General features: G+C 34.1%; 1 protein-coding gene across 1 annotated transcript in view; it reads right to left on the minus strand.

Moving 5' to 3' along the window:
- Nucleotides 1-7,420: 7,420 nt before the first annotated feature.
- LOC110458008 (mucin-12-like) overlaps nucleotides 7,421-16,037 on the minus strand; it is a 51,666-nt gene continuing 43,049 nt past the window's right edge. Inside the window, exons 3-6 of the mRNA XM_021509533.1 lie at nucleotides 15,007-15,207; nucleotides 13,452-13,578; nucleotides 12,686-12,791; nucleotides 7,421-12,090 (exon numbers count right to left, since the gene is read on the minus strand). Coding sequence (XP_021365208.1) covers nucleotides 10,579-12,090; nucleotides 12,686-12,791; nucleotides 13,452-13,578; nucleotides 15,007-15,207 — 1,946 coding nt within the window. The 3' untranslated portion in view covers nucleotides 7,421-10,578. The remainder of the gene's footprint in view (nucleotides 12,091-12,685; nucleotides 12,792-13,451; nucleotides 13,579-15,006; nucleotides 15,208-16,037) is intronic.

The raw sequence follows: 16,037 nt of genomic DNA on the forward strand, positions 1-16,037 counted from the left end.
GAGACAACCCTCAATGTGTACCTGATATTTGCCAGGGAGATAACCCTCAATGCATACCCGATATTTGTATGGGAGACAAACTCGGTGTGTACCTGATCCTTGTAGGGGAGACAACCATTAATATGTACCTGATATTTGCCTGGGAGCCAACCCTCAATGTGTACCTGATATTTGTATGGGAGACAAACTTGATGTGTACCTGATCCTTGTAGCGGAGCCAACCATTAATATGTACCTGATATGTGTCTGGGAGCCAACCCTCAATGTGTACCCGATATTTGTATGGGAGACAAACTCGGTGTGTACCTGATCCTTGTAGGGGAGACAACCATTAATATGTACCTGATATGTGCCTGGGAGCCAACCCTCAATGTGTACCCGATATTTGTATGGGAGACAACCTCGATGTGTACCTGATCCTTGTAGGGGAGACAACCATTAATATGTACCTGCTATTTGCCTGGGAGCCAACCCTCAATGTGTACCCGATATTTGCCTGGGAGCCAACCCTTAATGTCCAACCGATATTTGCCTGGGAGCCAACCCTCAATGTGTACCTGATGCTTGTAGGGGAGACAACCCTCAATGTGTACCCAATATTTGCATTACTAATGGAACATTCTTGATACATAGTATTTATAGGGGAGAAGATAACCCTGATATTTGTAAGGGAGACAGCCCTAAATGTGAATGTGATATTTGTTAAAGGATGGAAGACAACAGTTAATATCATTATATGTAGCTGATACTTGTCAACCTAAACTTGCACTGGATGTTTGTTATTGATAAAATCCTTGATGACAGAACAGAAAACACAACATGTAAATATCTTAACCATGACAAGATTTTATTGCATATCAGAACAACAACTTTTGGCATTAATGATGAAACACCTGATTTCCAATAATTTACCATTAAACGATGAAAACATGAAATAAATACCATGTAAAATATCTGTTATATTAATAATCTCTTCGTGCACACTTCCGCGACGAACCATGGACAGGGTTCAACTACATATCAACTAATAAAAAGTATGCAATTAAATTGTTATCTAAAACATTAAATATTGCTACAATGTATAATTGCATGGCTTAATCATCATCAACTACCTATAAACATTGTGACAACTTGTACAAATTAACCATGACACCATCTTAATGATTGTACTACAGTTTTCTTCTCATCTTCAAATCGTCACACAGGACCTGAACATTGTGCAAAAGGGAATAAACCCACTCCTCGTCACTGACAGGTGGTGGGCGACTAAATCTCTATAACAACCCATCAACTACCATCTTATAAACATATGAAGCATTCTTTAAGAAGATAGACATTATACATACTATGTATATGCTACTGAAGTACAGTGTACTAAGGAATTCCACAAAGAATTCTATTCTATGTTTTGAGATATTATAAATCTTTCCGATATCTCACCAATGATGATTTGTTTGAGGTAAAGATAGTATTCTGAACACTTCACACCATATGACCCTAATAGTTCTTATTTTTATAAGAATATTGTGTCACGGTAAAATATAAATACACTCATAAACGTGGGGAAATATTATCTTAATGCAAATAATTTGCATTTGTTATCACATTTTGTTGACGGAGTTACAGAAAACAAGTTACATGTTTAAGATCAGAGGACAATCATAGCATTAGAATAAGTACTACTGCAATCATGACAACGACACAATTACCATGGCAACAGTATATTACTTGACATGTTTCCATGACAACACTTACTGGTCTCAACATAGTGAACTTGTTTCTGTGACATACTCTATCATTACATCAAAGTTTACAAACAAAACCTCTCCCGATTGGATAGCAACAATTAACACAGTCATTACAAAGTTTCACGTGTCTCCATTACCTTATCAAAGCTGGAATTGAGTTTTCTATATCACAACTTGAGATCTCTGAGATTTGTGATTGGATGGTTGTAAAAGCTGATATCCAATGGGGAGATTTTCCGTTCACATCGTAAGTATGGATAAACACATCCATTAGTCTAAGTGTTAAATTAATCACCTGTTAATCTAAACAACAGCAAAGATGTTTATAAAACTGTTCTCACCCATACAGTAATGTCAAGAGATTTAACTTTTTTCATAATCATTTAATATCCAAACTGAATTTCCTCATGCAAAAATATTTTAACCTTCTCTGTACATACAGATTGTCAAATAGAATATATATTGTAATGCTTATAGGTCACAAGACGCCGTTCAAAAATATGTCATCAGTGATTTAAAGCTCGAACTACAAAACTAATGCTGTTACAGGTCCAACTAATATTCAGGGGAGATAACTGCATAAACAGGGGAGATAATATCACTACTTGAGAGTTAGTAATGATAGCCATTATGTATGTTAACTAATTACCATCATGATTAACCTTTCTATCTCCAGGGTAAACATTAGACTTGAGATCCTTTCACCCCTAGAAATATAAAAGAACCCTATTTAACACCTAGTAATCCAGTTTTATATCAGCACTTATAAGTTTTGGGTTTCCGATCAGTTGCATCTCTATATCTACAATGTAACACTACTTTTGAAGAAGACGTTTTATGACAAATCAGTGTTTTGGATGGGTTTTGAAAGTGGGAGGGGTGAGAGGATCCGGAGGCAAAGTATATTTTGCATAACACTTTTCTATTGAAAGACAATGGGTTAGACCTTCTCCTGTTTATCATAAAAAGTCCTTATCTTACATAAAAATTCATCGATTCCTGTTTCACAGAACTCTTGAAAAAAGGTCACAGAACTAACTTTCCAATGAATTCCTACAAATTTCCTTTCAAAGACCAGTTATATCATCTTAACTGATCAGATTTTAAAATTGAGTCATTTCTTTCAAGGTTTGAGTATTTAACACAAAAATTCCAATTGTTTTACAAAAAATTACAATGAGAAAGGCCTTTATATCTACAACACATGTTCTAATAAACCAACTAGGCATGGGTCTTTATATGGTACTGACAACCAGCATATAGATCTTATATTCATTAACGAATAACTAACTCGGACGAGATTGTCTCGGCACCTTATTATCTAGTTGTCATTTTAGTCAAACATTTATACGGCTATTGTTTTGTGCCGTAAATGTTGATTAAATCCTTCAGGCCAAACAATTACCAAGACATATAGAGTAAGTGAACGTGGACAGGATCACTGTATATACCATCTATATCTACCAAACTGACTACAACAGTACAGTTTCCACCAATAGAAGTATCAACAATTTAATAAAAACACAATTCACAAATCTCAGTACATTATATAAAAAATTTGATTTCAGGATATGATAGACAATATTGGATAGCATTATCTGAAATGCAAGTTAAAATTAACTCTGACTTCTAAAACATTAATTCGTTAACTAAGTGTAATTTAAAATCAACTCTGACTTTCTCAGAAGTGAATTATTTACTAAGATAAAAAAAAAAAATGAGCTTGGTAGGGGAAAGTTGACATCTTCGGCAGTAGCAATGTAATGTAGTAGGACGAGGAATAGTGATAGATATGGTGTCGTCGCTGGGGCTCGACCCCACGACCCTTGGCTCTCCAGCCCGATGCTCTACCGCTGAGCTACCTAATCTAAACACATATTTTACACTAATTTAATTGTCTAAAACCTGTTAACCAAAAACTTGTCGCAGACACCTGAGAGACGATATCCTCATCTACCGCTTCTACAGTTAAGATCAAATCTATAAAGTTGATTTATCATATTTTTCTATATTAACGTCAATCAAGGACTTTCGTAAGATGAATATGAGAAGGGTTCATCTAGAACCTAATATCGCATAAAATGGCCACTGTTTACTAAGCCTGGCCGCCAGCTACAGCTACTATGAGACATGGATGAAAATATCAATCAAACGCATCATAAAATTTTGTAGTACATCATGTACATTTCAAAACTGATGCATATTAAATCAAGATAATGCACAATCTCATATTACTGCCAGCGTTTGGCAATTGTCATATTTATTATCCAATCAGAAGTCATTACTCTATGATATACAGATTGTTGATTTTAAAACATCTTGATATTATTTATTGGAGTTTTAGAATGACACAAGTTAGTACATCAATACAAAATTCTTGATATAAAAGAAACACTTGAAGTGAAAAGAAAAAAACTGAATTAAAGAAAATCTTTTCAAATTTACAGATAAAATCATTAACAAAAATGAAAATTCAAAAACATAAACGAAAATGAGATGTAAATTGGAGAAATATTGCACAACTAAATTGAGGCCTACAGTCGGCCTAGAACTAAAAATAAAAATCACACACTACATTTACGAAACACAGGATTTTTTTTCTGTCGTAGTTGATAGGATGAATTGGTCATGTTTCCTTAAAACCAAACTTATCATTTACACTTCCATTAAAGACGTGATTCTTTAAAAACTAGGATCCCTGCCCCAACGTAATTCATACATACTGTAATATCCTATTAATTTTGCTTTGATTATACCTATATATAGTTAGTCTGGTCTACGAAAGTTCTGCTTTTCACATAACTCAGTTGATTGGAGAGACTGTATTTTGATCTGAGGTCATGGGTTTGAATTAGGGTCTGACCTCTGATAACTTTATTCTAAGAACACTTGATTTTTTTGTTTGTTATTTCCTCTGTATCATTTTTTATACAATCCTTTCTGCTTGATAAGCTTTTGTCATGTGGTAAAATAACTGGATTTACAGTTACAATTTTTGGCAGTGGTACAGGACTCCTTAAAACATGTGACACTATACCATGTATGGGACTTAAATCACAAACTTATTTAAAATAAAATATTTTAACATTTTAATTCTAATATTCCTTTTTCTCCCTGGTGATATTGACGCCTGGTACATCAGGGCTGGTCAAAACAGTGGAATACTTTGTGATGTCATGAACTTACAAATAAAGTGCAAACATTTGAAGAAACCTTGGTATATCGAATACAAATGTAAATTTACGAATCAATTATAGAACCTGCCCCCCACCCCCGACGGTACATACAATGATTAACTGTGCTATTCTGTACTACATCCTGTTAGTCTACCTTATACAATTCTGTGTATTAACTTCCTCTGGTGGAATGGAGACAAAATAAAATAAAACCCACAAGGAATGCTAAAAGTGTTGGGCAAAAGATCTGATTATCAAGTTCTCCAGCAAATAAAATGCCTCGTAAGTTCATAACTCTGATGAACAATGCCACTCGTCAAGTGTCGGGCTGTTGTTTAATTCCAAGAGTTATCTCCACTTGCAACTATAAATTGTTTCGACGTTTGTGAGGTAATATGATCAACTACTTCAGCTCAAGTATGAACATAAAAGGAAGAATTTATACTCTTTTGGTGCAGTAATTAATGTTACGTAATGGTGCAGTAATTAATGTTACGTAATTGTGTTCAACTGCTTTACGAATTTGCTTACACCTCATCTCAAATTTTAGACGCTTTAGAGTATTACCGTCATAAAAAACATATCTTCATGCAATTACATTATCTTGTCATATGGATTGGGGAGATAACTCTAAATGTATAAAAAGTTCTGACAAAAAACGGGGAATACTCACATAATTATATTCCAAAAACATTGGAGGGGGTCAACTGCGTTAGCCGTTTACACTGTCAATATATACATATAATTAATTGCTGAAGCCCGTGGCAGATGGTCGACACCATCCTTTGTCAATATTATATATTGCATGTGTTTCATATCCAAAAACAGTATCATAAATATAGGAATATTTTCACAAAACAAAAAGAGAGACACAATTGTGTCACATCGTCAGGTGGGGCACAGCACAACATCATACTGGTAATGACCAAATATGGTCATACTGGTAATGACCAAATATGGTCATTGACTTAATGAAGGCCTTATATGGATACAAGACTATGGTTTCTTTGCCTTTGGTGATAATCAGCGTTCAGATTGCAATAGTACAAAGAGTTAGCTGTGTTGTTAGTTGTAAGAACATTTTCAAAACTTCATCAAGATTAAAAAGTCTTAAAACAAGATACAATTTGTGACTTAATGATAAGTATGTAATATCATTTCAATTTCTAAATGAAAAAATAAGATAATACAGATGACAATAAAACCTAGCACCAAAACAAAATGTTGAGAAGTAGTTAGAACCAACGAAATCATAGCAAGAATCTACTAACTCAGAAATTCTGAAAACAAAGATTCAGATAGGCAATATTTTAATTCTGAAGCTGTCAGAAATACTGTTTCAAAATTTTTCATTAAAAATGTTGTGTTAATTTACTATTAAAAACAAAAAATTGCGTAAAATCAGAATCAACCAATGGAATTGCGTAATCAGTTCTATATTGACCAATGGCAGACACTTTTATAAAGATTTAGAATGTCAAAGATTTTTTTTAAACAAAGCGGCACCAAAGAGTTCCGATTTGTTTTGTCAAAATAACATAAAAAGATACAACAAATATATCAAAATAATTTCACAAAATAATCAATAACAGAGAAAAAGATGCAGAAAAAGTCATTGTCATTTGTTTTACGCACATAGATTATATAGCGAACAGTATAACACATATAAATCATACAGTTATAACACAGAGGGTAAGACAACATGTGCAGAATCAAACAGCAGTGAAATTGCATAGTCAGTATACAATTGTAGTCCTTATCATACTACACTCGTTAGCACTATACTGTGGTACATTTAGCCACTTTATCTAGCCACACTTAAAATCCATTTAATAATTCACTAAAACAACCTGTGTACTTCACAATGCTGTCAAGTTAAAAATTGAATCAGTTACTGTGACGATTCTAAAAATAGCTTGATTTTCATTTGAACACAAAATTGGGAGGGGAGAGAGAAGGGCATTAATATGATAAATGTTTTAGTACTGGTACCAAGGTGCGCCAGTCCAGCCTACAGATCACAAGGAATTGGTTAAACTTTAAAGAGACTTTTCACTGGTCCCAGCTTGTCATGCGACATTAAGTTAGATGGTACCTTATTGTGATACACCATACACTATACAGTAAAACCTCCATTACCACCTCCCTTATCTCCAACAGTTCACAAGGTTCCCTGCACCTTATTTTCTTAACGATTTCTTTGTGCACCTTATCGCCAAAATCACTTTATAGTTTCAAAAGATTTCTATCATATCATGTTTCTGAAATTTGAGGTAGGTCAATGTAAATGACTGGGGCAATCGTTAGAATCATCACAGTATCTGTCTTATAATTTGTTGTAATCATTCTGTATGTGTTACTAGGACATGTTTAGCTTAACCCTTTCACCCTGTGTGACTTTAATAAACTCTTCCATGCATTGATCTGAAGAAGTCCATTATGGTCTATAGTGGTGAAAGGGTTAACCTCAATATAACAATACTATAAATATACAAAGCTGAAACATTGTTTTGAATTTCACATTTTTAAACATGGTATATATATATTTTTTCATGTACAAATCTGCTACTGAAAGAAATATTTGCAGAAAAACATTCCACGTCTGTTGAACACTACTTTCGTCTGGCAGTGGCGGTGCATTGTGACAATACGTGGGGAACTCATTGTGGTAGCTATGAGGTAAATCTGTATTTATAAGTGTATACTTTGGGCTGATTCTTACATAAAATGACATCAACTGAATAATGTGAATTTTAACAGAACAAAAATTCCTGGTCATTAACAACATATGTGTATGAACATTTGAACTCTTAACAATACCAAACACTGCATATAGCAGCAATCTGTTTGAAACATGTACTGTTGTTTTAACGATAAGGGGAAGAAAGAGAGGCGTATTGTGACTAGGAAGCTGAATTACTGTAAAGGGACGATGATATCAATGTCTGTAGAACAAACATCGACTCCGCTGTAATTCTTGGATAATGACAATGAGGTATAGAGGTCGCCGCTATGTACAGTTCTGTTAATAATGCTCATCGCAAAAAAGTATCTTATTCATAAATTATTTCAAAGACTGAATCAGCTACTAATGTACACATTATTCATCAATGACATTCTTCCATGCCTTCATAAAAACATTTCAAACATTTTACGATGATGTCATTAATTTTTACACCTGAGATTAAACAATATAATGCATATTCATTTTATTAAATTTGAAAAAAGGGTCAATTTGACCTCCATGAAAAGGTTAGAGGTCATCCATATATAGAAACAACCCAAAAGTACCACAAGGTAAAAGCTGTATCTGTCTCTGTTGGTATGGCTTTTTAGTGTTAACTCAATCACCCCTAAAAAATTATAATGAACTATTCAAACTTTTGAATTGGAAGAGTTAAAATGCGTCTTCAGGGGTGAATGAGTTAAATAACACACAACCAGTTATCATAAACAAGCAATTCTCTACAATGTATGATATTGTTATTTAACTAGAATGATTTCTACTTCATTAAAAATGGTTCAAAACTTTCATACAGATGATTCTATCTTAATGGCTTGACCAATAAATGAAACGATATCAATAACAGTATATCATATTGTGCATGCAGAATAATGATTTTTCATCTAAAAGTATGGAATATGGACAGTTTTTATTTATTTATGAGTCTTAACCAATTACATTCCAAATGTCATCTCTTGTTTTTCCAACTTCCTTAATTAGCTTGTTTTGAATTTCCATTGATGGATCATAACAGTTCCTTGAAATAGGAGAAATCATAACAATAGTGTACACTGGAGAGAATTGGAAAGTTTTCCTCTAGTCAAAACCAGACAAATCCTACAAGCAATAGAACATTTAGGTAATTACCATGTCAAGATACAAAACGACAAAAAAATCTTAACAAATCAAGCTACTAAAAACGTAAGTGCAGGTCAAATAAAATGAGAAGAAATGTTGTATATAAAATAATTCTGTTCAATAAACGATCATTTGGGAATGCTGTTTGTTAACATAGCTTATATAGTTTCCATGGAAAGATTAATTCCCCTTAGGCAAATTGGTGGTTACCAGATTACCTCCCTTTGGAAAAAAATCCCCACCAGTTACCTTTGCAAGTTCACATTTAGCAAATGTCACATAATATAGGAAATAATAACTGATAAAGGTTAAATAATAGAACTTAATACATAAACTTGCTTTAAGAATGTGATTTACCAATGAAACATTAAAATGTTGATTTTTCACAAAAAATGTTGTGTACCTTAATGTAACCTTAGAAACACTAAGTGATACCATATCATAATTTATATGTGTTTACTGAATACACAATTTCAAAAGTCCATCAACCTTTATTCTAGAAAAGGATTTTATAAGTTGTGAAAACTTCAAAAGTTCGTAAATTCTTTTGTAAATATTTTATTGCAATTAAATGTTTTAAATATATTTTACATGAAGGGGAGGTAATCTGATATTTTATTTACACTTTATGAGTTGTTAACACTTGGTAACGTGCCTAATGCTGGATTTGCTGAATGAACACTATCAGAGATCATAACTTAATCTACGAATGTTCAATAGCATGATATTCATCTACACAAGAAAATATTTAAAAAAAAATAGCTATCATCATATTCATATCTTCAGAGCTTTATGCTGTTTTTTCTTCATTATTGTTAATTTTTAGTCAACAAAGGATAAACATATTGAAGGAAAAAGAGAAAAACCAAGGAAAATGATTGTAATAATCAATAGTTCAAATCAGTAATCAGTAATGTTACAAAATATTTCACAAAATGTACGGAAATTGAGTAGAATTATATTTATTGGCCTGTTTAAAAGTAACTAATACCATTTATTCTATGAGAGCTATTTGATAACTACATATGATACAACCCATACTCTAAAGTAATGTATAAGTCGATTCAATGAACAAGAAGTGAACATTTGATTGGCATATTAAGGTAGTGTTAAACTTGATAAGAAAACTGTCCTCGTACTTTCCCAGTAAGTTGCGTAATGCTGATCAGAATGCGACAGCCCCAGTTAGTTTACATAATGCTTATCAGAAAAGGACTTGCTGTCAATCTTGTGATATCTTGCATCATATTGCCATTTCAGATTCAGAAAATATAAATACAAAAATATTATCACAGTACAAACACTTTCCAAATGTTGAATTTGTTAATGTAACAGACAAATAAACATAAAAAACAATTAAAAAGGGAGAGAACTCTCCCCCTTTGGTCAAATCATGAGACAAAACAACATGAAATCCATTATATACATGAATAGTCTCAGTTAAAAACAAACCAAATTATATAAGCTCTGTTCACCACCACTGTTTTCAAATCTTACACAGTTATTAAGTTAAAAAATCAAACCTATAAACTTTATCAGGAACTTTACATTAAATCTTAAGATGAAAAACAACCTTAACACTTAAGGAAGGCTGATTTTAGATTTCAAAATAAATTTTTTCATTCTGAAGAAGATGTGAAGTCAAACAGCACTAATATAAAATGGTCTGCGAAAGCTGAGGTCAGCACATTATACAAGCCAACAGAAAACAACCGAGCAAGCTGGATTTGTCTGGCCAATCAAAACTGGGGTCAGAGGTCATTACATTCAATAACAAGGTCAATAACATAAGTCAGTCTAAATGAGAGGTAACTCTCATGCGTTTGACTTTAGCTCGGTGGTTCTTAAACCACAGCTGAACATTTTTTGGCTCTAGTTTTGGAAACTTTTGCCTATAATCGGAGCGATTAAGGTCCTCGCAGTATTTATCAATCATGTACGACGATGGGTGTGTGTCTTCTGTAAACCACTTCTCAAGTTTCGGGATCTCTGTCATGGGATCAATGAAGACTCGCGTGCGCCGTTTACGGTGAGCATTTCCTGGGCTTGCTTTGTGATGAGGATGCTGCGATTGCTGTTGTTGCTGGTGCTGATGATGTTGAAGTCTTGCAGCAGCAGACTGCTGTGCCATGAAGTGAGTATTCATCGGAAAGTAGTGCATGGCCAGGGGGTGGGGAAAGTGGGGGATGTGTAGGGGCTGGTGGAGGCCACTTGTTGGGGTTGTCGGCATCCTTGATATATGGTTGCTGAGGTAGTCCGCCTCTGAGAAGTCCTTATTGTAGGATAGAGATGAAAGTTTATGACTAGATTCTGAATCCTCGTTTGATTGTTCCTCATAATCTGACTCCATGTCATCGTCATCTTCCGAGTCAGACATGTGCATGCCGTTGGATTGTGGTGCCTCACGCTCCCCCATGCTTATTCGATCTACATCGTCCTTGACCCCTTTAATGAGATCTGTCACACACTCACCATCTCCTAAATCTGGTGTCTCCTCCTTAATGCTGACTGGAGACTTTTCTTGATGCGTTTCCATGGTGTCCATGGCCTCCACTTCCTCATCTGCACTATCTGACTTGCTGTCACATAAGTCTTTCTCCTTCTTAATATCTGGACTAGAGACTGGCCTTCGGGATTGGGACAGGTCACATGGCTCTTTGGACTGGTCATGTGACGAGTCATGTGACATGAAGGGACCGTGGTAAGGGTAGGGGACAATATACACAGCATTTTTATTGGGCAAGTAGGGAACATTACGATCAATTGTAACGGGACTGTTCTCCAATCCCTCCTCCATTTCAAAAGAGTTATCATCAAAGTTTCTAGAAGCCCGACGATGAGCTGCTCGAGCGTTTTTGAACCAGTAGATTATATTGGTGAGATCTAATGGACGTCTTCCTTTGCGAGATTCCAGTTTATTCAACTCTTCGAGAAACCGAATCATTTGCTCTCTTGTAGGGTGCTGGCACTCTGCAAACCATTTCTGGAGACGGGGAATTTCATGCTCAGGATCGAAAGATGTGCGCATCCTAGTCTTGCCGTGATTCAGACCCGTAAGTGAGGTGAGTGGAGGGCTGTGATTGGCTGGGCTGTTGCTGAAGTGATTCTCGTGGGCAGCTACAGTGCCATTGATGGTGCCATTGAGAGCCTTTTCGGGAGAGCGTAGATCTTCAGGTGCCCCATTCTGCTCCTGAGACTTTTTGGCTTTCTCTACTTGTTCATCATACCACTTGTCAAACGCACAGCGCACATCATGCGGAAGACTAGACAGTGTGTCACCCTTGGTAATGGAGGAGAGCAGAGACTGCAACGACAAAGAAAGTATAACAAAATCATAGTAAGGGATGGTTTAAATACCCGATGTACTGTAAAGCTAGGAGAAACAAAACATATACTTTCAAGGTACCTCATACATTTAGCATCTAAAAGTGCAGATTTTTTTTGATTTTTTTTTAGTGTTAAACATACCACAATTTTTAATATTAACAAATGATGAACACTGCAAAGTATACAAGTTATGACCCCTGTGTGTTTCCATTCGGGCCAACAAGGTTTTATAAATACAAGTTGAAAAAAGTTGTTTCATATTTGTTATAAAAGAAAAATAAAGTTTACATACAGCGAAACCCATAAATATGACAGAAGTTATTAATATGACAGAAATTTACATACAGCGAAACCCATAAATATGACAGAAGTTTACATACAGCGAAACCGATAAATATGACAAAAGTTTACATACAGCAAAACCCAAAAATATGACAGAAGTTTACATACATCGAAACCCATAAATATGACAGAAGTTTACATACATCGAAACCCATAAATATGACAGAAGTTTACATACAGCGAAACCCATAAATATGTCAGAAGTTTACAACAGAAAGGAAGTAACTCACCTTTTCTATGGGACAGCCGGATGTGAGGAGGAGCCCGTGTGATTGGGTAAGGAGAAGTTGTAGTAATTTACTCTTCACTTCGTCGGTAGAGCTCAACTTTGATTGGCTGGAAAGTGCAAACCAAAATTGGCGCATGTCGTTTAAAAATCGGAACTACAAGCTACTTGGTATCTGTATTTAGTATTATAGAAAATACCCACACAACAACTGGAAAACACACTTTATTTTAAAATGGTTGACATTCAATTTCAATCCAAACGGTTTTTATTTTGATGAGAGTTGAAAGGAAGCGAAAGTAACTTTCTTCATAATAATAATGTATTAAGATATGCTGGTTGAAAGGATACAAAACAATATTATCTTTTTATATACAATATTGTGTCAGTGAAGGTTGTCTCCCCTGGGGATGTCATGGTTATATAATGGTTGATCAAGGATGTTTCATAAACATAACTTTCCATTTATTTTATGGATGAGGAATTCCACAAAATAAAAACAATGTGTTAGATTCAACAGAAATGTATTACTGTTTGCTATTTAAGTTTATAAAAACAGGATAAAAGTGTTGATCAATCCGTATGATTAATTCAGACAAAAGAATAAATAAACAAAGGTTTTTATCAAGATTTTGTTCCGACAAGTTTGAGTTTATTTCTGAAGGGTTTGAGTTTGTCATAAATGGTTTCTTTTTTCTTATAGTTCAGTGTCTGAAATAATCAGGACTTTGTACAATTGACTGTTTGACCTTGGAACTATTGATTGATACCTGCTGAGGCGTATCCGCAGTGTCGCCACCTGTGTCAGTTCTCCCCAAATATCTTCCAGTGTTGCTTTTTCGTCATCAGTGATAACTTCGAAGGTCAAAGGTCGCCAGTTCTTGATTTGTACTGCACCTGTTTGTGGGTAAACAACATCGATGGAAATTACGTTTTACCAATCATCAATCCCGTTAAGACGCATGAAAAATATTTGAGCTTGATCAAAACCTTGATTACAAAATTTCTTGTCAGAGCTTTAATATCTTAATGTTTTATACCAGAACTAAACAGCTGATCAAAGAAGCCATTTAGCCAAATTGGTGATGAATATTTAAACACAAGAGTTTCTTCTCTGATGCACAAATGTCAAAAATAACGAAAACGATCAAAGCATTGATTTACTAATGTTTTTCCTCAATATTTAATATTCCAGTTTCTCCTACTCAATTTAAAAGTGATCCAGTTTGCGATTTACCAATATTTCTCATCCATGTGTAAGGCCGTCTAGCTTTCTCCCATTGAGTGTCTAAACCTGAACACTTATGTTTGGTATACGTGCCAGTAACATTTCTGATTGAATTCCACTTGTGTATAAAATCTAGTCATTTTCAGCCCGACTTTATATATATGGATGCGTTCACTTTCCATTTCATTCAAAGTTAACGACGATATTGGAAACATTGTGTTCTATTTCAAATATCCATTTCTAGAAAGCGTTCAGATTGCAGAGCTGAGGAAAGACCAATTTATCTATGATCTGTTGTTTCTACATATTCTGAAATGCTACTGAAAGTTTCATTTAACATTTTATATAATTCATTTATTTTCTCAGTATCATTATCATTGATAAGTCCTGACAGTCCATCAACACTTCTCCTTTTAAATTTCATTTATTGAAAAAACACACAAAAAAACCCATTGTTTTTAAAAAGAAAGTAATTCAATGATCAAATTTTTTTTATTGAACTTTCTGAATATTCTACTTTGTTTCGACTGTGTTACAGGTTTTAAGAGTATAGATTGGAGCGTAAAATAATCGTCTGTAGAAATATGTGTTACTTAGCACAGGTGTTGAAACAAACACATTCAAATAAATTAACTTTTCTGGCTACTTATTTTTATGACCATCCTTCAAGAATGTTTAAATAACAATAGTGTGTCTGAAGAAATATAACAAGATCTTATATTTTACATTCTAGAAAATTATTGATCAAATATCTAGTACCTATACTATACAGGTACTTATAATACACACTTCACCGAGATTATGTTTTTACAAAAAAAACAACACCTGGAAATAACAGACAAAATATGTACTCTTTGAACTTAGTCCTTATAGAAGAACAAAGATTAGTATTTATTTATGGTGTTGCACAAAATTAAAACCCTTAAAATTTGTTCTTGAAACAAAAACTGTAAAATTTAACCTCGCAAAACTAAGACATTTAACAGTATCTGATAAAGTAATTGACTTTGTTTGAGTGGTTTGACGTCCACTTCACTACAATAAAGTAATTTACTGTATTTAAGGGATTAACTATTGGCGAGGGTTTCCGTGGTTACCTTTAGCACTGATGGCCTCTGAGGGGTTGTATCCCAGTTTGATAAGTGCGGTCCTCACAACTTCGCCGAAAAGGGTGGTACTGGGAAGTATCGCGTAGGAATCCAGCTCCACGGAACTGTTGGAGCCACACTCCGGGGTGTCAAAGGTCACGACCCCTGTTGTTTGCTCAATGATGCAATGCACAGGTAACGACTTTGTACCTGGAACATACATAATTTTGAAACCATTAAATACATTTCAATGCTTTAATAAAATTTGGTAATGTCAATCAAAAAGAAATTTGACAATCATATCTTTTGTCAAAAAAACAAACAAACCAGAAAGACAAATCAATCAAATATTTCTCCATACTGTGGCAAGCAATAACCGAGAAATGTATTTTTACTAAAAATTACAGTGACAATTTGATGTATCAATTCTTAAAATAATCATTTTATTATCCAAGAATTTAGACAAATATCTTTATTTTAATATATTTATAAATTTCACACAAAATGGTCTTAAATTTCAAGCCATAAATTTTCTTTTTAAAGATTAATATGTGCGTATGGGTATAGAATCTTACGTAAGTTTAATTTCAAAAATCTTGTACATTTTTTTTTTTATAAAATTAAAATCTATCAAATTTTCGATATTACACCATTCCTTTGGATACTTTTAGTTTCTCATGACTGCTCATGATCATGGTCTGAAAAACGGATTTTATGACGTTAGAACTTAATCATTATAATAATGTTTAATACCAGGAAAATATTTTTGACTAGGACTTTTTAATATGACCAGCAACTTCCTACACATGATAGAGTGATCAGGCTTGTGCTAATAAACTCATAATTAATCTACTGGGGATTTATTTAAGAATAATGACAAAACAGGAAGCATAAATTAAAAAAATAAATCATTGCATCTTCTGTCGAATCTTTCAAAAAACCACACACAGACATCACCTTCTCCCATTTCTTCCCTCCCCATCCGTTACCCTCCCCATCCTTTAGCAAACCCTCCAGAATATTCTGTTCATTAACAGATC

Source organism: Mizuhopecten yessoensis, unplaced genomic scaffold (genome assembly GCF_002113885.1).
Source record: "Mizuhopecten yessoensis strain PY_sf001 unplaced genomic scaffold, ASM211388v2 scaffold9399, whole genome shotgun sequence".
Classification (NCBI taxonomy): domain Eukaryota; kingdom Metazoa; phylum Mollusca; class Bivalvia; order Pectinida; family Pectinidae; genus Mizuhopecten; species Mizuhopecten yessoensis.